General features: G+C 31.7%; 1 protein-coding gene across 1 annotated transcript; it reads right to left on the bottom strand.

Annotated features, from left to right (window-relative positions):
- Window positions 1-1,034: 1,034 nt before the first annotated feature.
- Window positions 1,035-6,428, bottom strand: LOC123899590 (auxin response factor 3-like). The gene is made up of 11 exons (XM_045950760.1): window positions 5,494-6,428; window positions 5,124-5,180; window positions 4,578-4,760; window positions 4,245-4,329; window positions 4,069-4,159; window positions 3,822-3,986; window positions 3,540-3,659; window positions 3,382-3,457; window positions 2,321-2,480; window positions 1,372-2,232; window positions 1,035-1,286 (listed from the first exon to the last, which is right to left on the bottom strand). Exons 1-10 carry the CDS (start codon window positions 5,797-5,799, stop codon window positions 1,388-1,390), a joined length of 2,088 nt encoding a protein of 695 aa, XP_045806716.1. The 5' UTR covers window positions 5,800-6,428; the 3' UTR covers window positions 1,035-1,286; window positions 1,372-1,387.
- Between the last annotated feature and the right edge of the window lie 18,504 nt (window positions 6,429-24,932).

The following is a 24,932-nucleotide window of genomic DNA, read 5'->3' as shown; positions in this document are numbered from 1 at the left end:
ATACCTTAGCCAAACGTTGAGAGCTCCACAAGTAACAAAAATTATATACCTTATGGGAGCAAATGCTCTATAAGAGTGGGGATTACTATCAATGTATGAAGCAAACTGTTGCAAAAGTTCCTGTTGGTGTTCTTTCAACCTCCGCGTGATAACACGAAAAAATTGGCGCTCTGTCTGTAGCTCCTCTCACATACCCTTTGAACCGCCCCTGCAGAATATAATGTAAATACACAGATATCAACTTGTTAAGAAAAACCAAAAAAACACATTGTCGTCCATGTGATCATAGTTCATTTGATAGAAAAATTGCATGTAATATACATGGACGAAGTTCGAATTATGGTACACTCATTTATCCACATTTGAAAGTTATAGCTACTAGACTACTTTGGAAAAAACAAAAAAAACCAATGTCAATATAATGCACTATACTAGTCGCTTTTCATAAAATTCAATTACTATAAATTTTTGTAGAAAGACACATAAATGTTTTCACATGTTATAGATCTGTCTTTATTATATACACAAAAAACTGCAGAAATTGAATATTCCAATTATTTTGAAAAATTGAAAGAATTTATACTTAGGCCATACAATAATACTGGTAGGTATTGTTTTATTTCTCGCATATACCCATTTGTGAGATGTGTTAATAGAAGGTTGGTTAATGATGTAAACCAAAGTGTTTCATTGTCAAAAATTCAAACCAAATGCACTTATATACTCCAATTCAAACAAAAAACTAGTAATAAACACTTCAATAATTACTTAGAACAACCTCATAATAAATGCAACATTATATTGTAGGACATTTATATGGTCCCAAACCAACCACTAACCGAAAGTCATTCACACAATTGAAATAGTACACAATGCAGTTTACAGTTACACTATATTAGAGACACCATAAAATGTTAGATTTCTTCACTATTTTTAACCAGAAATACTATTCTCCCTTTTCATCTAAAATACCATGTGATGATTCTGTCAAAATATGACTTTTTTTCCCTAGCTATTATATATGGCCCTAAAAGTTGGATAAATATGCCATAAGCTTACCATAAATAGTTTTACACAATACAATGCATCTCTTGGGATAACAAAGAGTACACATAAGTTTAATACATAAACACTTCAAAATATAAATTACACAAATGGAATAACAATGTTCATGTTTCATGAAATCAAAAGTTATTAATTCAACAAAAACACATAAACAGCACACATTCTTCGGTTATCTTTCATTCCAGTATCAGTTGATTCTCAGGTCAATACTGAAATACACCCTGCAAACAAAATCATGATTTATATCTAAATTCAGATGGAACCGTGAAGCAAGAACAAAAATGATACGTAAGGTTAAAGATTTACTTTGGTGAAGATACTCTCAACCGCCACCATAGTCCTTATTGAATCGAGAAGTGATGGTAGAGGCAACAGCAGCCTCTTTATTTCCAACATGTGTGTCGTCAGTTAATGAAAATCCAAAGAGTCTGCAGCCAGTTTTACATGACGAAACCATATCTTGATTGCCTCTCAATGTTGACACCGAATCACGAGACCTTGAACTGTCAAACTGAGTATTATTAAGAAAATTATTGGTACCGAAAGAATTCATGCCTTCTTGAGCTAGTCCACTAGAGAAGATAGGTTTGTCGGATATGGTAGGCACAAACATTCCACTTTTCGCTTCAGTTATGTATGAACCCTGATTGCGATTACCAATATCATAACGAGAGTTTGAAACTGGATTAACAGCATGCTGGAACATCAACACAGATGATGGAGATGAAACTTGTCCAGCTGTGACAGATGCATGCAAATGTGAAGAATTGTCATGCATCTGTGCAGGCCATCCATTTCTGGAGCCGAGAAGTTGATAACCATCATAACGTCCAAAGCAACCATTTCCACGGGTCTCGTCAAATGAGGCTCGACCGTAGGGTGGACATGGAAGAATTTCTTGACCTTGCAAGACCTTTTGGAATCGGAAGGATTCACTAAAGCCTGTGCTGTTACCTGGGAAATCAGAAGTTGCTTGCGCCATTCTGATATTTCCTGTTGCAGCAATCCCGGAACAGTTTGAACCAGGATAGCATCTCCCTAGCTCATATAACCGGGGACTCTGAGCATTAATACTGTCATAGGGAGTATTAATGCCCATAATTTCTTGACCTTGCAAGACCTTTTGGAACCTCAAAGATTCCCCAAAGTCTGACGCTCCAATTCCATCTGTCAAAGTAACAAGTTGTGTCAATTTTGTTGCATGAAGACGAGGCAAGATGCTACATAAAATTTAAAAATTATTTCACCAACTTACTAGGAACTGGAAATTCTAGCTTCCCTGAAGTGATTCCAATCCTGGTCCTCTTCAAACTAGCCGCCATGAGGTTGCTGGAAGCAGAAGCAGAACCAGATGGCTCAATTTCCCAAGGGGAAACCCTATTATGCCTTGATGCTTCTATGTCATCCCACCTTACCTGTAAAAATGAGAAATAGGAATAAGTTCCACAACATCCATTGTGAACAGATACAGTCAATCTTTTCATGTTTGACAAGTTTAGGTAGAAATGCGAAACTTGAGCAGGAAAAACAATTTTAAAGGGGATCATAACTATTGATCAGTAATATAGGACTATGCCGAGTAGGATTCTAAATTATTCAAAAAGAGATATGCCGGTATCAGCTCATAGAGTAGTAGTAGTAGTAGTAACAATCCTCCATAGCTGTTAATTAGTTTTAAAGGACCAGTCGGTCAACTATGGCTGAAACAGATTCATATAAGAAATTGTGTTACAGTTTCAATCACTTGAGGTCAAAAGCTAATTTATACGTAGTTCACATTATCATCTCTCCTAAGAGCTTCCATGCTTTAAGGAAGATCCATGGAAGTTCTCATATGGTTTGAAGTTTATTCAAACTTAATTTAACAGAAAGAAAACAAAAGAAAGAGATAGATGTGTAAACTCTGAATAGAAAAGAGAGACCAAATAAAAGACAATAAAGGAATACCGGACTAGGTAACAGTATTTTCATAAAAATGAAAACAAAAACAAGTTTTGCCGAAAATGAGAAAGAAATCTGTTACTTATAATGATGGAAGATTAGGACTTCTAGAGCACAATATATTCTATTAAGCTCCTTTTAGATCAAAACTCAATGTGAAAAATAGTAATAAGTAGCACTACAAAACAATCATTAGCTGCAAATCTCAGGATGAATATCAAGGCTTTATCTCTCATGACGAGCAGAAAAATACATCATAAACATTAATATCAAGCCTTACAGTTCAAAACACACAGAGGCAGACATCACCTAACACAACTTCATGAAGATAAACAATAACACATTATTGAAGTTAGAAAGACCAAAGTCCCATACCAACAGGCATTTCCATTTTGATCCTGGCCATCGAACAGGATCCACATCATTTATTCCAGCAATTAATCCAGTAAATCTGCCACATCAGACGTTAGACAAAGATCAGTTATAGATCGGTCATTTGTATGTAACATGGACAAGTATGGCAATCAACAAACCTTCGTTCTGCAGAATCTTCAGTTTCAAAACGCATCCTGAACCTCATTCCAACAGAATAAGAACAATCAAGGCTCTTCATGAATTTGTTGACAGGTATGATGAATTCCGAAGAACTGACCCTACACAAAGAAAAGGTGAAATATATATAAGACACAAGACATATATTACACACAACATTGAGCAACAAATATGAAACTCCCCATAATTGTACATAGAAACTGACAGATTTACAGATTAACTTCACCGCCTGTGGAGGAAAGCACAAACAACAAGAAAAGTACCTTGGATTATAGCAAACGCTGAAGGCAGTTCTTTTAGATAAAGCATTCACGACATCCATGAGAGAGCCAGGATCCAACTGCATACCAGAAGGAGCTGCAAAGGAACCAGAACTTTTCAACTGCACCGCCCTTCGAATCCCTAGTCTCAGTTCTCCATCATCACCCCTGATATCAATAATAAAATGTTAATCATGGTTAGGCAAATAGACATACAAGTTCATATTGGATAGAAATCATGTCATGATACCTAAGAAACAACACAGCATCGCCAGACACAAGCTTCTTCTTGTTCACAAATGCACTCCACCCGGTTGTCAGCAAATGCCTCCTTGGCTGCCCTGCTCAAACGAACACAGTAAATCAAACGATCAAGTTGTCGGCTGGCAATGTACTGTAATGTGAAGTAATAAACTAGTGACATACCCCTATATATGTGACGGAACCTCCACTCCAAGCCATGGAGATCCTTAGCTACAAGTTCTTGTGAAGGTCTCTGCTGGCTGTAATCCTAAAAAAAATAGTGGACTTTAAATTCAAAATGCTACCAAAGAAATATCTAAGCATACTTCAAGAATTTGAAACCATGACAGAAAGCACAATTTGAACTAAGGTAGGGTCAGCATGTTTCAAAACATTTATAAGATTATGCTCAAGTGTAAGTGTGTAACATAGACAAAAAGGATGAATCAAATAAAATAGTCGGTGAAAAATTGAGCAAGACCACTTTGACCACAGAAATGAATGCATGAAAATTACCAGGGGAGGAAAGCAATCTTCGGCTGCTCGACGAGGCACTGAGAATCCTCCATGAGTGCTAGTGTCAGAAGCTGTGAGAGTCTTGCAGAACATATGAGGTGTTGTTGACTTCACAATAGCTTCAGCATCCTCCTCTTCCGCCTCAACATCGATTACCCCTTCCCGAACATTTTGCTCCACTTGCTATAATCAAAATATCAAGTTCAAACAAAATCAGACTTAAATCTGTTAAAAAAGGCACTCCCATAAATTCATATTGATGCAATATGAGACTATTTTGATGCACTTGTATATTTTCTCCTGCAGGTAACATACATATAGACATAGACAAAAACAAAATCATGTATAACCATATCATATTCTTTTGACTCTACACACTGCTAAACTAAACAAAATCCAATACAATTAGCTTGTTCACTTAAATTTTTACTTAACCCCTAAGGCTAAAGCAAATTCCAACATATTGAGACATTTTCCCCTTTCCAAAATTTCCTCCAAACCTAAAACTTAACCAAAATAAGATATAACATAGTAGAAAAGCCTCACCTGATTTTCAGGAACCAACAAGACTTGACAATACACTTCATCACTCCCTTCCTCTGCCTGTCAAGAAAAAGCACAAGCATTTCAAGAAGAAAAAAATCAAAAATCAAAGGTTCCTTTAACACATGACTTATCCAAAAGAACAAGAAACAATGAAAAAGCAACAAAGGGTATATTATCTCCACCAATCAAAAGCACATTACAATTTATTTATTCAAACAAAAAAGGGGGAAAACAAAAAGGGTAACTCATAATTTCATAAATTCTCAAACTTGAAAAGAAATTAAGAAACCCTTTTCAACTAATCAAGTTACTCAACAAAAACCCCAAAAGAAAAAAAATCAAAAATTGAGTAAAAAAAAAGAACACTTACATGAAGCTTAACATCAAGAACACGACAGAAAACATGAGGTGGAATATTACAAGCAGAAACAGGAAAATCATGAGCTTGTTCAAAGTGACCCTGTGGAACATAAACAACAATGCTTCCTTTCTTTGGTAAAGAGATCAAAGGACCAGCACAAGCATGCCATAGTTCCAAACAAACAGAAGTTTGAAGAGGAACAGCCATAGCTGAAGCAGAAGTACTTATACCAGAGTGAGAAGAAGAAGAGGAAGAAGAAATAGCTGAATAAGGAGTTTCATCTTCCTCAGTAGTGTTGAGATCGATTAACCCCATGTGAAAAAGTTTCTTCTTTTACCAATGTTAACAAGTGGGTATGTTGAAAAAATTTGTTTGATTTTTGTGAAGATTTTTTCAATGAGTGATTTCATGACTGCATTTTTTCAGAGTTTGTGATGTTTTTGTTGAGTAACTTTGGCATTCCTAAAAGAAGTTGTGTGACCCCAAAAAGAAAGAGACCCTCTTTCTTTCTCTCTCTCTCTCTCTCTCTCTCTCTCTCTCTCTCTCTCTCTCTCTCTCTCTCTGTCTTTTCTCTCTCTTCCACTGAGCTATCACTCTCTCAGCTGAATACCCTTTTGTTTCTTTTTTGGGTTTCTTTTCTTTTTACTTTTACAATTGCATAGTAAAATTAAATGGGTTTATTTTAGGGTAGCATAAAACCAAACTTTCATTATGATTCATATAAAAATTGGATTTTTATCCTCTTTTTCTTTAATATTTTTAATTACTTTTTTGGGGGCCCTTTTGTTTGTCTGTGATGAGGTGAAGCAGGAGCAGCACACAGATGAAGCAGTGGTGCAGTTGTTACTGCAACAATGCTGAGACTGTTGGGTGTGATGTGTGGTGGCAGAGAGAGAGAGAGAGAGAGAGAGAGAAACAAGGTTACAAGAACAAAAGACTGTAGTAGTGGTAGTGAAAGTTATTTGTTGGTTAAAAACCAATAAAAAATGTAGTATCACAAATGTTGTTATTTTGAGACTGTACGGTTTTTCCCTGTATTTGCGGGGGGATGTCTATTCTGTCCCCTTCTACTTCATCAAATCTCACACCTATCCTTTATCTCCTTAATTGGTTTTCCTTCATCACTACTTTGATTTTGGTCATCATCTTCTGTTATTACTACTACTACTATGGAGATTTTGTTTGTTGACCATGATGAGTGATGACATTCATTATGTATAGGTGATGATGTGATTCTCCATCCATCACACTTTAGTACGCTATTTTTTGTACAAATACTTTTGACTGATCAGTCAATTTAGTTCCTAAATTATCACTCTCTTACTAATTTAGTCCCTAAACTATTAAAAATAACTAAAAAGTCCCTAATCTATTTTCCATCAGTCAATTTAGTCCCTAAATTATCAATCTCTCACCAACTTAGTCCCTAAACTATTAAAAACAACTAAAAGGTCCCTAATCTATTTTTCATCCGTCAATTTAGTCCCTAAACTATCACTCTCTCACCAACTTAGTCCCTAAAATATTAAAAACAACTAAAAGGTCCCTAATCTATTTTCCATCAGTCAATTTAGTCCTCGGTTAACTTGTCTATAAAACCCTAAAATATTGTCACACTTTCTTCTTCCACGTGCTTCGATGAAAACAACCACCCTGCTTGCCGCCAACCACTCTACTCTCCGGCAACAACTGTTTTGCTCACAACGCAAATATAACCTCTAGTTGCCGAACTCAATTCATTCTTTCAGAATAATCATTTAGAACGAAAGAGATCTTTAGTATGAAAAAAGTGGCAATTGTCGGTTTCTTTTTTTTTAACACAGAATATTTTTTTTATTCAACTTTTTGACTGAAAGATTTAAAAAAAAATGATATGATTCAACCGTTTTTGGTTTTATAGCTTGTTGTTTTGTCTGGTTTAATAATACTGCTTATCCTAGTGAGTTTTATGGTCCAATGGACCGGAAGCTTCTCAAGCTCAAGCATTTACTTTTCTTGTTAGAGATTATGCTAAAATCAGGTCTGTTTTTTGTTCTCACTTTTGTAAATTTGTAAGGGTTTGTGATTTTGTTTTATCCCTTTGAAGTTTATGCCGTGATCTCTTGTTTCTTGCGGGTCTGAGAGTTTTTTCTATCCTTCTATTCCTTTTCTTTTGTTATTGTAAGGAATGTTTTGGGGTGTCTTAGCGTGTATAATGATGACATAAAGGGTACAAAAGTGTTATTATATGTAGTATGCTAACAAAGTCTTATTAAATTCCAAGCATTTGTATGGTGAATTATCTTTGCAGGCTGGTTGTGTTATTGGTAATACTAGTAGGAGCTAGCTTTTTTCATCCATGCTAGTGTGTTAAGAAGTGCCTTGGAGATATTATAACAGGTTTGTTAGAAATCATAAAATGATGTTTATGAAGGACTAAATTGAAGGATGTGAATATAGTTTAGGGACCTTTTAGTTGTTTTTAATAGTTTAGGGACTAAGTTGGTGAGAGAGTGATAGTTTAGGGACTAAATTGACGGATGAAAAATAGATTAGGGACCTTTTAGTTGTTTTTAATAATTTAGGGACTAAGTTGGTGAGAGAGTGATAGTTTAAGGATTAAATTGACTGATTACTCAATACTTTTATTTTTATGTAGGGAAAAATTAATTTTCAATAAATTGATTTGACTAAAATCCAGTGAAACTAACAATCCTCAAAGTTTATCAGCTCATAGCCTTATATATTATTCTGTACAATAATAATCCAGCTGTCAAACTATCTATTTACCAAAGTAATCTCTATTTACTAAAGTAACTAATCTAGAGATAAATTAGTCTAAGTATAATAAAATTGATAAAGTTGTTTTAAGTAAAGTGGTCAAACATGAAAAAACTGACAATTAATATGCTTTTTATATCATTTATTTTTGACATTTTTGTCTTCTTAGCACTAGAGATTATGAGTCTTCTGCAAAGAATTCTAAAGATCGTGCTAAATAATTTTGTGACTCCTTGGTCCATATCGATATTGTTTTTAAGCGAATTAGTTTTGTCATTCAACAAAGGTTAGCGGCTCAGCTTGTGTAATTATCCTATAATTATTAATGAAAAAAATAATTATATAACATTGTGAGTTATCCTATAATTTATAGGATAATTTTGTCTTTCTTTCGTGTGTAATTATCCTACGATTATTAATGAAAAATATATATAACATTGTGAATAACAAAAAAAAATATCAATTCTAGATCTACAAGCTAGTACAATTTATAACTTCAAGTCGAATCAATATTAGTCTAGATAATTCGAACACGTCAAAATAAATTATACATCTCTAAACTTTTTTTTTAAGCAAAAAGGATGCATAAAGTTCTGGACACCTACGTAAAATAAAATAAAGAGAAAGAATAGAAAATTTTTGGGGACATAAGTCACTATGTTTGGTCTAAGAATGAATAGTTTGGGTAGTACGGTATAGGTTCTGAGTTCGATTCTCAACTCATTATAAACAAAATAAAAATTAGGGTCATAATATCTGACCCATCGTAACAAAAACTATTCAAAAGGAAATTACATAACAACCTAAAGGTAATATATAAATCTTAATTCGGAGTATTCAACCACACAGGCACAATCCAACGAACCTGCATGCGGCGCGCGACAAATTGCAAAAAAAAAAACGAAATGTGTGAGATGACGAACACCAACCAAGATCTTAAAGGACAACAAAATAACTCGACTGCCAACACAAGTTCCTTTGAAGGTTTCGATTCTTGCATGGAGACTGTTGAGGGATAGGTTGCCAACGAAGACAAACTTGGTTACTCGAGGTATCATTCCAGCGAACGCGTGTTATTGCGTATCTGGATGCGGCGAGGCTGAATCGATACATCATTTATTTCTCTCTTGCAGTTTTTTTGGTTCTCTCTGGTCGATGGTTTGAACTTGGATTGGTTCTATGGCGGTAGACGCTAACAGCTTATCTGATCACTTTGTTTAGTTCACTTAGTCAGTAGGTGTCAGCGAGCACGGCGATCCTTTATGCAGCTCATTTGGCTCGCTTGTGTCTGGATTATGTGGCACGAGCGGAATCACAAGTTGTTTAGGAATACAGCTTCTTCTTTGCACCAAATGCTAGATAAGGTCAAATTATTTTCTTATTGGTGGTTGAAGTCGACGAATGTAACTTTAGTATCAAATTTTTATTGTTGGTGGTCAACTCCATTACTTTGTATGGGTTTCCATTGATTGTATTTCTTTGATACTCTTGTAAACTGTTGTGGTATCTATTGACACACTTTGTGCTAAAGATATCACTAATTTATTTATCTTTTATATATATATATATATATATATATATATATATATATATATATATATATATATATATATATATATATATATATATATTCTATTTTGGCCTCTTTAAAAAAAAATTATTTCTTTTATTAAAAGAACAACATCTATCAACTTAAACTCTTTTTTGTATAAAAAAATAGAGTGATGTCTATTTTTTTTATATATATAGAGCGATATCTATTTTTCTTTTTATATTAAAAAGGCATCATGGCCTTTTGTTTAAAAAGAAATATTTTTCTTTTTGATAACAAAATTTGGTTTTTTTTTTTATAATCATAAAAAAATTTGGTTGAGAGAAAGTGTTCTAATCCAAAATAATGAAGATCTTATCTTAAGGTTAAAAGAATAAATTTGGAATTTCTTAAATCCAAAATCCATCTTTTTACCATTAAATCAAACTATTAAATTAACATTGACATACTGTTATAAAAATTATAAATAAAAAAAAAAAAACATTGACATACTGTTGATTTTGAGCCACGGATACACCCCTACTACCCCTTATATTTGTAAGCTTTTGGTGGTTGTTAATGTTGACAATTAACCAAAGTAACATAAACAAGTGAAAAACAAATGAGATTTTATATGGAAAGTTGCATGATGTTTTTAAACATTTATTATCTTTTAAATTTACAAACGGCTAAAATAGATTCCCTACTCAAGTTTTGTTTTAACATTAGGGTCCTATCATCATTATTACTCCTGATTATTATGGCTAACCATTTTTTTTTTTTATGAAAGGATTATGGCTAACCATTTTATGCAACAGGTAAATGAATTAATAGCATTATCTCATTCTATAGTTGATGAGGCCACACTTTCCCTTGTGCCTCCCTACCCTAGTCCCCTACTATGAAGAAATTTAACGGATTACTACTTGTCCTAACTTGTCTTATTTATGGGTTAGGCTAACCGGTGCCCCCAGGGCACTGGTTAAGGAAACTAAAAAATGAAATTTTTAAATTGAAAATAATACTTTTTAGACTTTTGAAGCGTTGACTGCACAAAGTTCAATGTCATATTACTATATTTGCTTCCTTAAATAGTGCCCTGGGAGCATTGTTTAGCATTTTCCCTTATTTATTTATTATCTTGGGAGCACGAGTTAAACAAATTTAATATAGTAAATTATATCAAAATTTGCATAAGTAATTTTATTTTTTTTACCTTTTTTATATATTCTTAACTAGTATCTCTAAAATACTAGATAGCATTACCCTTATTTTTATATCTAGTTACATGGTTTTCTTAAAATAAGTGAATTACTCTATTCAATCTATGGAGTGATTTTAAATTAGAATGTAAATATTATTTGTAAATATTTTTTAAGTTATAAGGTTTTCCTTCCTTTAATATCATCCGCTAATTTTAAATTTATTATTATTAGCAAAAAAAAAAGCATTACTTTAATGAAGCCATTCGGGGGCACTGGTTAAGCATTTAAAAGTAGAAATTTTGTCTCGAAATGCGTGCATTCAATACCTCAAATGTATTAAAAGCTGTCTTTTCAATTTTAATTTTTTTTTTATTTTTATTTTTTGATTTTTTTTTACGGTACCTTTTTTGATATGCTTAACAAGTGACCTACTAAACATGAAAATCTCTAAAGAGAATGCATATGATTATTATTTGTCTACATCTTACCTACTAGACATGCATATGTTTATTTCTTTTACTGTAATTCATCAATTAAATACTACTGCACTTAAATAATTCCTTACTTTAAAGAAATGTTTTCAAATTTAGGAAATTAAAAAGATAAAAGAAATAGAGGGAGAGGAAAAAGTGAGAGTAGAATATCATCAACCTAGTACTCCAATTATTATTTGTTGATAAAGACTACCTAGTCCAATATAAGACCTTATCTTGTGACCTTCACATATACTATTATCTATTTATTAATTAAGCTTATATTATATGCTCCTGTGGACTTTAATTATTAAGTTCCACTCAAGTGCCATGGTGGAAATTTCTTATAGAGCCCTCGAACGTTAAACATTATATCGTGTTTTATAATTGATAGGTGGTTTTTTATCTAACTAAAAATTGTTTAAATGTATTTTCAGTCCTCCAATTTCACAAAAGTTAAAATGTATAAAGTATAATTCCTTCATCCCAAAATATAAGAAAAAATTGGTCAAAGAAAATTGATGTATATGGTTACAAATTTGGACTAGATACATTAACTTTATTTTGGAGAAATTGCAAAAGGAAGAAATATCGCAATATTATTTGATTGACAACAACGTGGAGCATTTGGCGTATGCAAAATACTATTGTATTTCAAAGAGCTTGTGCTAATGCTTCGTCTTGGTAGACGAAATCATTTATATTTCATGGTTTTGGTTCAAAGGCCGTTTAAGGAAGAGTGTAAATTACATTTTTCTGATTGGTGTAAAATTCCTTAGTTTGTTTTCAAAGCATCTAAGACGATTGTGCTAGAATTGTAAGGGTTCAGTACCTTTTGTACTCCTTATAATTCAATTTTGCTTATTAAAAAAAGCAAAAGTTAAAATGTATTTTTTTATATCTCTAATATCAATAATCCAACATTAATCTCTTATTTATAAATTAATATGAAAGAAATGAACTAAACTTTTAAAATTTCCACCGATAAACACTTAGGGTTTATTTATTTATTTTTATGTTTAAAGTTGAATAATGAGCTGATAGACCAATCGTTAGTTGGTTTAATGGTGATTGACGCTGAACTTGGTAGGCACGTCTGCGGTTCGACCCCCCGCAACTGCGATCTAGAGGGGGATGAAATCACTTGATGCTAGAACTTACCCACAAACCAGATTAAACTGTGGTGAAAAAAAAATAATAATAATGAGCTGATAACTCACATGATAATGCGGCAATGGCCAATGGATATGTTGAGTTTTTTTTTTAAGATGAGGACATGTTGATTAAATCTTACTCCCTCATGTCCTAATTATAAGATAATATTAAATTTTTAGATATATTAAATTTTGAATGTATTTAAAAAGTGAATATTTTCTTATAATAAGGACTAGATGGAGTATTAATTATTTTGAGTTTTCAAATCATTAAAGTAATCTTTATCTTTATATAAACAATAGCAATAAATCTCTCGCAACTGCAATCGGGAAAAACTTGAAGCCACTTAATATCAAAATTTATCCTCAAACCAGATTAGATGGTTCAGTGAACCAAATACTAATAGTGAAAATAAAAATAAAAAACAATAGCAATAAAACATGCAGCATCTCCTTTTAACCCCTAATTGCCCTCTTGAGGTGGTTTAGAAAGCAACAAGTGCGTTAATACACATCTAGAGATTAGCTAGCTAATAATAACTAGGTATAAGCTCCCTAATTTTTTTATAAAGATAGTTCCTTTTTTTCTCTAAATTTTTTTAATTATCTTTCATAAAAAGTGATGGTTTTGAGTAATTTTTTTATTTGAAATCACCGCTATATACTATTTTCTTCATCTGATTTAATCTAAATAAGTATTTTTTGACGCAAAATATTTTTTTCAGATCAGCTCTTTTTCTTCTCTAAGAATTTTCAACAATTCTACGAGATTTTCTCCAACTAAAATCAAAATAAAATAGAACTCATTAGATAATCCAAAAAAACTTTCTTTAAAAAGGCAAAATATATAAAAGATTGAATTGAGCACAATATGTGTGCAAAATTCACTAAAAGTCTGAATACAAGAACAACAAACGTACAAGGAACAACGCCACCAAATCAAAGGGCTAAACCTAAACCTTAGCATCAGATCCCAATCTTTTGTCAACATAAGCTTATTAAAAATTAATAGCATGGCCTGGAAACATATTGATCTCTGGTTACATGAGTATAAAATCATTTTTCCCCCTAAATTATAAGTATTTATTTGACAAAAAATTTATCTTTAAACATAAGTCTCTTTCAAATAATTATATATATTTAGCGATTTATTTTTAACCAAACAAATTTTATGTATTTCATTAATTATCAAAATTCAATACATAAAAGAATAATCTCAAATATATGAAGATTAGTCCAAGAATTGACCGCCCTAACTAACGTGTGAGCAACCGAATTTATTTGTCTCATAATAAACTTAACTTCAAAGTTTACACATGATAACATAACAAGATTACATTAACGATTTGACCAAAAAAAGAAAGAAAAGAATATATTAACGATTGAAAGGAACTTTGAGTTGTCTCGCCGTTTTGTACGAATAATTTCAACCAACACTTAAGAATCAATTTCGAATTGGACTCGTTCAAAACCTCTATGCTTAGCTTCATTTATGGCTTGCAATAATGTTCATGTTTCACCCTCATCTATTGATAAAGCCAGTTGCAGCGGCTGTGTGAGTCCATCAATAAAAAAATGTTGCATCTACAATATTGCATTTTAACCATCATATACGAGACTTTTCCCACCGATATGTGCTAAAAAGCGAGACATTATGATCATCATTACTTCGCATATGAACAGCAAACAACTCGTTCCAATGATCAAACACAGCCCGACCAACTTTACTTGGCCTTCTAAGATTATCTTTGCATATTTTTATCATTGTGGTTGTAGCCACGCTATATATAGCAGCGTAATCTTCATTCCGACATAAGACAAATACTAAAAAAAATATTTTTTTGCTTATATATTGTCACGAAAGGATAACTTTTTGCTTATGAGAGATACAAAATGATGTCACATTTTGGATCGAATTAACAGACAGTAAATTGAATGAGCAAATTAATACTACTGTTAGTAAGTTGACAAAAATTAAACATAGTAAATACTTTGGCAGAATTCATAAATAAAGCCACAGGCAACAAACCAAAAAAAGCATGAAAGTGAACCAGCAAAGTAATATGGGCACCATGCTTGCACACTTTGCTACAGGCAATTTCATCAAACCTATGAACTTCATAGAGATGGACCAAAAAGAGAAGGTTAAATGTGTAAATTAAGTGTGTTTATAGATAGACAATAGTGTTAAAGAGGAACTGTAAAGGGTAATGTCTTTATCAGAAACCATCAATAGCGAAGAGCCCAAAACTGAGACTAAGAAACAACAGTACAGTGTAATAGAGCCAGTAGGTCTCTAGGGCTACTCTCCAACTATGTGGGGCCTACGTACCCTTAGTTGGATAACCCGGACATAACGGGGTACTACTTACTGCCTAACCGGTTAAACCGCTGCTTCTTGCTTTTATCCTAATCTGGTAAGTACAAAACATTTTACTTCACGCTCCTTCTACTAGAGCGTGTTTCATTTATAGTTATCCTTTTATAGGTACAAAATATCTTTGTTACTTTAATTGCTATGAAGCCCCGATATTTTAAAAATGCGAAGAATTGTATCCGATATATTTGATTGATATCTATACATGTTTGGTACGTCTCGATATGTATATTGGAGAAATATCGGATAATTAATATATTTTTCAAAAGAAAAATTATTGTATTGAATCAAAAAAATTGAATTTTTTTTCATATTGTATCGTGTCACGTATCTGGACTTTATAGTTTAGTTGTGATGAATCTCCATTTCTTTTTAAAGATTTAGTTTTTTTTTAGATCGACTCAATATAGAAAGTGACATCGGGAGAGTTCGAATCTGAAACTTTGAAATGAGCAAATTTTCAAACCTTCACCATGAGACCAATGCATATAGATTTGATGAATCTTCGTTTGAAAGTCTAAAGAACATATAAAGTGATTTTTTTTTTGTCAAGTAGTTTAGTAATCAAAATTTCACTTTCTAATGTAAATAAGTGGAAATAATTAATAGGATTCAAATTCTTATATTCCATATTATATGTAATGTTCCTATCAACTAACATGTAAAGTGAATTTTCATTCAATCCAAACATTGTTATCGCTTTTTTAAATTCATATTGTAGACAAGATCGAATTTTGGATCACTTCTTTAAAAAGTTTAAATTTCTTATTACTTGAATTAATATGTTGGATTAATATATGTTTGTTTATTATTTTTTTTTTGTGTTGCTAGTGGTCAAAAACATCTATGTTAATAGGTTGGAAATGTGACAAGTATCTCATAGCCATGTTCCATTCATGTTACCAGCTCCTTGATTTCTCTAACGTGACGTAATGGATCATTATTGGGTTTAATTATACAAATAATTTAAACAATTGCAATACACATTATAATTAATCATTTACATGCATGCCTAGCTAGTTATAAACACATTACTAGTATTTTTTTTTTTTTTTTAAATAGTTTAGTGACTAAAAAATTCACCTTAAATGTGAATAAGTTGAGTGTCCGGGATTCGAACTCAGCTCCTACATATATAATGTAATGTCTCTGCCAACTGAGTTAAGCTCACGTGACGCGATTTATTTTTATATACATAATTAATTATATATTGTATTACTAATATACGATATAATTTTATCATATGGTTATGATTTTTTATACTCATCCCTCCCATATTATAAGAAAAAAAAATCAACTTTTATCATTTTCAAGATAAACTTTTACTTAATTTATTTTCTCTCTTATTTTCCCCATAATCAATAACCAATAAAAACTCTTTTTACATTTTCCCGTAAAACTTATTTCAACAAAAACACATAAAGTCATTCTTAAAATTATCATATTTTTCTTTTCTTTATAAGTGTGAATATTTTTTTATTTTTTTATATGAGACAGAGGGAGTACATATTTATGTCTATATATTACTTTTATCATTTATACTATGTGACATAAGTATCAAACGTACCTAATATATGTTGCAAGAATCAGTGGCGGAACTAGAAAATAATTCTTGGGTGGGCCGCAAAAAATTATAATATTTAAATTAAATATAAAAATTATATTTCATACAAAAATTTAATTTAGAATAAGTATAAATTTTACCATAAAATTAAATTTCATGTTCTAAATAATATTCTATGTGTTCCAAATGACTTGAAAAATTATCAATGATTTATTTTAAATTAATATTTATATAAGTTGGATAATCAAATGCTTAAAAATTATCAATGCTTAAAAGATAATAATTATTTTTAATTGAAAATAGTTGTGCTTTTTTTATAAAAGAAAAACAAAATTGTCTATTTTTTGTATTGATATATATATACATGAAAATTAACATTTTATGAAAAAAAGTGTTTGGTTAAGTGGTTTGAGGAATTGTTTTGGCCTCCAACTCTCCATGAGTTCAAATTATGGGTATTAAACATGAATTTTTTAAAAGAAAAGAAGAAAATGCAAAAAATAAGGAAAGAGGGAGTTGAACACATGACCTCTTGCCATAAAACCATGCTACAGACCACTAGGCCAAACTCTCAATTTAATAGACTTATACCGCAACCAATATATATATATATATAGTAGATAGGTATAATTTTACAAAGCTCCCAAGGGTATTTAAGTAATTTCACATTTTTTGGGGGTGGGCCATGGCCCTCCCCAGCCCCTCCCTAGGTCCGCTGCTGGCAAGAATGTGCTGGATTCATATGTTAGATGCGATGCGCTCATAACAATTTCTTTTTGTGGTATGGCGTGCGTCAAATTAATTTTAGTTACGTAAACGTTTTTGCAAATTTGTCAAACGAAATTTTATATATTGGTTCATTTAGAGGAAAAAAAGAGTGTAATCTCTCTAAATCCGTTACTAAATATAATGTCAAAGGAATTAGGGAGGGATTTGATTTTTTTTTACCTCTCTTGGTTTTGTTATTTTTTGTGTTTAATTTATTTTATTGGCTCTTTCGTAACTTTTCCATTTTAATCACATTTTTTTATTGTATTGAGTCTTTATCACTTCTATTTTTTATTTGTTAGGGCTCTCATAGGATGTGGTTTGGTGTATGGAACTGATTGAGTATTTAAGAGGTTTTTCTCAACAATGTTCTTTCCCATGTTCATGTTTTCAGTGGTCTTCAGTTGCGTTTTTTTTATGATCAATGATAGCTTTAAAGCCATATTTGGTTAGCGACAATTTGAATGCTTTGGAAAGTTAGAAATGATCGAGTTTTTAATCAGAAAGTTTTTTATGTGGATTATGTGATTCATAATATTAAGTTACAGGTGTGGTGGTGGTTTAAAACATGCTTCAAGATTTTTTATTGTTCTTTTTACATTAATTTGTTTAGGGGCAACATGATGTGTTTCTTTTAAGACACCGTCTTTTTTCTTTTTTTAGGTGTTCTCGTTGTAATTTAACTTTTGTCTAACCTCTTCATTGTGCACACCTTATGCTAATGAGGAGTGTCTTTTAATTTAACATATGTGACTCTTTGGTTGATTCAAAAACAAAAGAAAATTGTTTGCTAATGTGATCTCTTTTATTGATTCTCTATGAATATAACGGTAAGTTACACATTGTCAGGACTTGAATCATGTATCTCCAACTTCTTTAATCCTTATGTCAACCAATTGAACTACTCATCTCATCTGCTTCGACCCTATGTTATCAATTTTTTATATAATTATTTTGTAGTAGCTATTTGTCTTTGGCAATGAGCATAGTCATAGATATGGCGGAGGCTAGGGTGGGAAAGTTAGGTAGGTCTCCCACCATAGGAAAGGCACGTGAACCGTTAGATGATAGATGTTATGATGTACCAACTGTATTTTATACTTTTTTTTCTCTCTCTCTCTCTTTTTCCATTATCTCGATCATTGCTGCTGTGTTTTGTTTCTTAGTTGTGTCTCTCATTCCTTTCTTCTACCTCACAATTACTTCCTTTTTAATTACTTTCTTCAAACTAATTATTATACACAAATCTATTGATTTAATCTCCTATTAATTTCATTCAAATTAGCAAGAAAAATGAAAACCCTCAAATAATTTGGTGGGTTTATTTGGGTTGGATCTGAAGTCTAAAAACCTTCAATAGAGATGGAAAAAATAAATTAAAATACCAAAATTTGATGAAGATGAAAAAAAGCTTCAATGGAGACATTGAAATAGAGAAAGAGAAGGACTATTTTGGATTTTTAATTATTACTATTTTTTTGGAACAGCAAAAAATTTCATTAGAGAAAAACAAAAGCACAAGGAGTGCTAGAGCATAGACAGCGTTTGACACTAACACCAGTTTAATTGTCCAAAGATAATTGGAACCCAGGTAAATAAGGAAAAATAACCATTCTTCTAAATAAACTGCAACCTTCTTTTCAAAAACAAAGCGGGTGTTTCATTATTATTAATTATTATTGTGTGGCTTTGATCTTAGAATAAGGTGATGTATTTAAGAGATGAAAGTTTTGATTTGGAGGTGAAGGAAAAAAAAATGGCGTAGAGAAAGAACAAAAAATACTTGCAGAGAGTGTGAGAGAGATGATGGGGGAGTGAAAGGGAAAAGAAATTACGGTACAGAAGGTGCATCATAACATCTCTCATCCGACGGTTCACATGCCTTTCCCATGGTGGGAGACCTACCTAACTTTCCCACCCTAGCCTCCGCCTTGTTAGAAAGCCCCCTTTTCATATTCATACACTCAATTTCTATACTCATACAATCATTAGTTATTTTACCGTATATGCATTACATTATTTTTTAAAAAATACAATGATTTAAAGTGTAGGCATGAAAATAGAATATTGCAACTTTATGTTGTTTGTATAAATATGGTTTTTGTGAATTAGATTCCTAGCATGTGACAATCACAGGAAAAGCATATGTGCATGCTAAATTACTCTAAATTATAACAACACTTTCAGCCAAACCTTTAACCAAAGACACATACATGTTCCAAATACAAACACCTCCACCACTTGCCCCACAATCAATTCAATTCAAAGGCTGCAAGCTGCATGATTTTACAATACATCACCCAACCAAACCCCACACTATAATATATCTCCGCCTCTATATACCTATATCTATCAAATTTACTACTCTCTCTATAATTATGTATCATCCATAAACTCTTACATTTTCTTATCATACCAAAACAAGGTCCTCACTCCACTTCCAAAACCGTGAAGCAGGTCCCACCACCTGCAAGGGTGGGTCACATTAGTCATGGGCGGCCCATATCAAGTGCAGGGTGGGCTACAACCTGAGACTCAAAATTTTAAGCCTTTTTTTAAGGCTTTAAAATAAAGCTATCTACTGTGAAAATTTTAATAACTGTAAATACTATTTTTAAGGAATACATTAAAACTCATGAATCTCATTTTTTTACGATTTAAACGGATAAATTGATATCAATCAAGTTATATTTTTTAGAATTGAGTATTAAGCCTAACTCATCTTTACAAAATTGATGTGAGACTCTCAACACACTCATTCGCGCCTAGCACTGTTGGGCTTGGGGCACATATATAAATAGTGGATGACCTGATCAGAACTTGATAGTAGGCGGCCCAACGGATCGTGGAGGAGGCTCTGATACCATCTTAAAATATTTGAGTATTGGACTCATTCTTACAAAATCAGTTTGCAAGGTGATGATTATCTCCACTTTATAAATACATATTTAGGTCATCTCGCAACCGATGTATGATTTCTTAAAAAAAAATTCAACTATAAAAATTATGAAGATTATTAACCTCTAAATCTAAAAGAACACATTGATCATTATTGATGTTGTGAACATTTTTATTGACAAGTTTCATTATATTTCCATATTAGAATTTATATATTATAAATTTTTATAGTATCATATATCATATTTTTCGGTAAATTCTAATATGGACTGGTGCTTCAAGTGGTCTATGGTGAATCAGTGTTTAAACAATATTTAAAATATTATCGATAATATACGTTGATGTTTGAAAATATAATTTAATAGTTTTTTTTTTCATTTTTATTATTGAAATAATGACTTAATTGACACCGGTTTGATTAAAATAACATATAATAAAGATATAAATCGTACTGAATTGACGTTAATAATGTCATTGTTTTAACCGTAAAAATCAGAAGTATCATGATTTTTACTTTTAAAAAATATTATCGACATTCGTTAAAACCGGTCCACCGTAGTATTAACCCATATTTTTATCAATAGTTCAGACATATAATATGATATTGGTATGAAGTTTTTCATCAATATTAGCACTGTCAATAATAAAACCACGTGATTAAAAAGATCAAAACCTTTAATACTTGAACTAATTCATTCTTGTTTAATATTCTATATAATTTTAGTTCTAGTATTTTTTTAATTCAATTTGGGCCTCAAAATGGGTTGGACCAACTCTTGTTGAATCTCTGAATTAAAAGCGCGCGTATGATAGACGCGTTAAAAGTGTGTTATGATAAGAAGAGGCAGAGAGTTTAGACAGAAACCCTCGACTTTTACGCGAGTGTTGTCTCTCTTTTCCCTCTTACACTTTCATCGTACTTTTGTCATATCATTCGTCTTATCTGCACGCGCTTGAACAATGGTTAATCTATTCCACGTGTCACGTTATGAAGGTACTACCCATTGATGAAGGGTGTTATAGTAATTGTAATAATATAGTGGGTCATAGAGGGAGAGTTGCCAAAAGGAACTAGACCGGTCTTTGTCTGAATCAGAGGGTGTCGGCTACCGTCAAGTGGATTTTGAAAATGAACGGTGAGGATTGGTTGAAAGTGAGTTAAAAGTATGATGATCATGTTAGACCCACCCACTCTCTCTGTATTGGAACGTGATATACCTGGAATCTAGAGACCCCAAAAAAATGGATTTTTCTGTGTTAAGTGACATTGCATCCTCTGTCTCCTATTGCTCCAACTTTTTGGAGCGCGACTCTATTTACGGTGAGTTCAGTTCTACGGTAGAACAACAATAAATTGTTGTAATTTAAAACTTGTTATAAGGTGTGTCTATTGAAGATGAGGTTTGTCATGTTTGCCATAAGGCTTAGGTAACTTTGGAGAACACACAATATATTGTAGAGAGTTTACAGGCTTCAAAAACTGACATGACTTTGTTTGAGATATCCGTTTTGATATTTGTAGGCGTGTAGAAATATCTGTAAAAAGATGAGCATGTGAACTTTTTTACCGACCCACAAAAAATCTGACCAGCGGATGTTATGGTGTATGGATGGATAAGTGGAAAACATGCATGTATGGGTTTAATTGTAGTTTCACCACTTGTTGGATTGAGGGCTGAGACTTTTATGGTGAAATAAGTAGCGTTCAAAGCTGCTTCAAGTATAATGAACAAACAAGATAAATGATGTTCTGATAATCAACATTCAAATTAAATACACAAGAATACAAAATTAATTTTAATCTAAAACTCAAAGATAGCAAAATCAAATATGAATATTCAAAGTCACTTTTGGCTATTTCTGAAAGTGAATCCAACATGCTTGAATTTTTTGGTGATTGTGAATCCAACCAACATGGTAGTATGACATTGACAATGATGGGGTAATTGGGATTTAATTAAAATTTTCAGTTTGAGTATGACAAAGAGTTTGATTACATGCAGTGTTTTTTCCTTAAAAATAGGTGACAGTAATATAGGTTTTAGTTTTAGAGAACATTGACTAATGTTAATGAGTGTTGGTTTGTTCAAATTGGCGAAGTAGTATAAATTCTCCTTCCGACCTCTTTTATAAGCAAATATGTCTATTTATACACTTATTAAGAAGTTATTTTTTTGTCTTGAAATTTCTATTACAATTCCTAAAATGCCGTTTAATTTGCATCAGAACTCTACAATCATTTAAAAAGTATAACAATTAATGAGGGTACTTTTGAAAAAATAACATTAAATAAACATAATTTTGGTAACTTTTGCTTATATTTAAGGCCAAAATTTTTTATTGACTTTTGCTTATAAATAAGGACTGAGGGAGTAAATAACAGTACTGCTGCTACAGCTACTACACTGCAATTCAAAGTCCATCTCTAGGGCTCTAGGTGGGGTTGTTATTGTCAGGTGAAACAGTAGTTGAAAATTGAATTTTACTGTCTCATATTTATTAACATCATCATTTTAACCAAGTGCAAAATGTTTCTAATTTAGAGGTGAAAGTTCAACATCATATTATATATTGTTTAAATATGTTAGGTTTATGGTGCAAAATGACAGAGAAATGGAAAGATATTTAAATTGGATTGAAATGGAGGAAGGTCGATTCAAGTTTATGTTTTTTATTTTATTTTGTGAACATCTGAACATCTCAAGTTTATGTGATACATAAGTGGCGGATTCTAGAGTGGGCAACCCAACCATATCTCTCACAGGTGGGTTGGGGCTATAAACCATGAGAACCGTTGGATTTAAATCTTGCACATGTTCTTTCATACACTTGATTTTTCTCTCTTAAAAACCAACACAAGTTACACAACCACACGGTCCACACCCAACCTTCTCTTTTTTACGGTTTGTTCTTTCTCAAAAAGAAACACAAATTTGTACTGTTAATGGCATGGAAATACCTTTAAGATTTCATCTCTTACTTTTACTTCATCTTCCATGTCTCAAATCCTGATCTTAGTTTATCGTTTTTTTATTAAATGATGTTTACAAACACTTTTCCTCTATTATCTAGAATTTTCTAGATCTAAAATCCTTTTTGCTATTTTCTTATTTGTTCTTCAATGTTTCCTTTTCACTACAATACCAATGATAATAATCAATAACAATTAAATCAGTGTTTTTTTTAATTGAGTGGATGAAGATAATGGACCGGTGGTGATTGATGTAGAATTTTTGAAGAAGTGGTGGTGATGTAGAGATTATTGCAAGAGCTATGAAAAATAAGGGTAGAGGAGATGAAATGGAAGAATAAAAAATGAAACTACATGAAAAGACCAAACAAAAGAACTCCATGACTAAAAGAGTTTGTAACTTCATCTAAATTTGATAATTTGTGATAGTAAAATGATTTGGGAGAAAGCTAGAGAGAGAAAGAGAAGAAAAATTAGCAACTAAAAATAATTGTGTGTGGATAGCACATGATATGATCTATGTAGCCTCTTCATCGAACGGTTATAACATTGAACCCACCTGTGAGAGATATGATAGGGTTGCCCACCCTAGAATCCGCCTACATAAGTGCAGCTTAAACTTAAAGATTTTTTCTATCGTGTAGTTGTAACAGTGATGATCAAACTGGATAATAAAATAAAGAAAATATTAAATAGTGTTCTCGAAATACTAGTAAAAAAAAATTAAATACTAGTAATAACGTAAGACTAAAAAAAATAAAAATAATGACAAACACCTATTATTATTATATAAAATGATGGTGGAAACTCGAGTTATGTGTTAGAATTTGAATTAAAAGACTTTACGCACACAAATTACAAATATCATAAACTACACCATTTCCATTTTATGATTGTTTTTGGTATAACTATTATTTTATATTCTCAAAATTTTAAAATCTCTAAAATTTTGAAGCGTAGAGCCATAGCACATCCGTCACATACTTTGGGCTAAGCGTGCATATATAATATCAAATTTCTTTCAAATTCATTATTCTCCTAATCATTCTTAAAACAAATTTAAACTCTAGATATAAATAAACTAATAATACTATATGATATTGGGACATTGATTGATTCTTTGTGCATGTTATATGGTTACCAAAATAAACACTGTTTTCACGATCGAATTAATAGTATCAGTATGTTTTTCTTCAATATTATTTAATACTAAATATTACTAATAATCTAATAGCTAGAAATTTTATTCTTAGAGTGAATAAGTGGGATGATCAAAATTCGAACTTCAACCCCATATATATAATTCAATGTCTCTATTTAACAGAGTTAAGCTTACATGACATTACTATTACTAGTAGTATAGTTAATAAATTATGTTAATGGTGGAGTCTATTTTCTTCTAATTAATCAAATATATCATGTACTACCTTAATTATAGCCATATTTTAATTTTCTTAGTTGGTTACTAGTATCAAACAGTATTAGCACTTTATTGTAAATTTTTGTAGTCTACCTCGGTACGTCTTGTGCTGGGGAAACTGTTTGTGTTAATATATTCTATTTTGGGTTCTTCAAAAAAAAAATAAAATAGTATTAGCATCTTCAAAGAGTGGTTTAACCAAAGTTCTTGGAGACGTCGAAGTCATAACCAATTTCCTTAGTTGGTTACTAGTATCAAATAGTATCAATCATTTTCTCTATTGTAAAAAAAAAAAATAGTATCAATCATGGTATTTATTTATTTATC

This window comes from Trifolium pratense, linkage group LG7 (genome assembly GCF_020283565.1).
Source record: "Trifolium pratense cultivar HEN17-A07 linkage group LG7, ARS_RC_1.1, whole genome shotgun sequence".
Classification (NCBI taxonomy): Eukaryota; Viridiplantae; Streptophyta; class Magnoliopsida; order Fabales; family Fabaceae; genus Trifolium; species Trifolium pratense.
The sequence above is the reverse complement of the archived record's forward strand: the minus strand, read 5'-3'. Positions and strand labels throughout refer to the sequence as shown.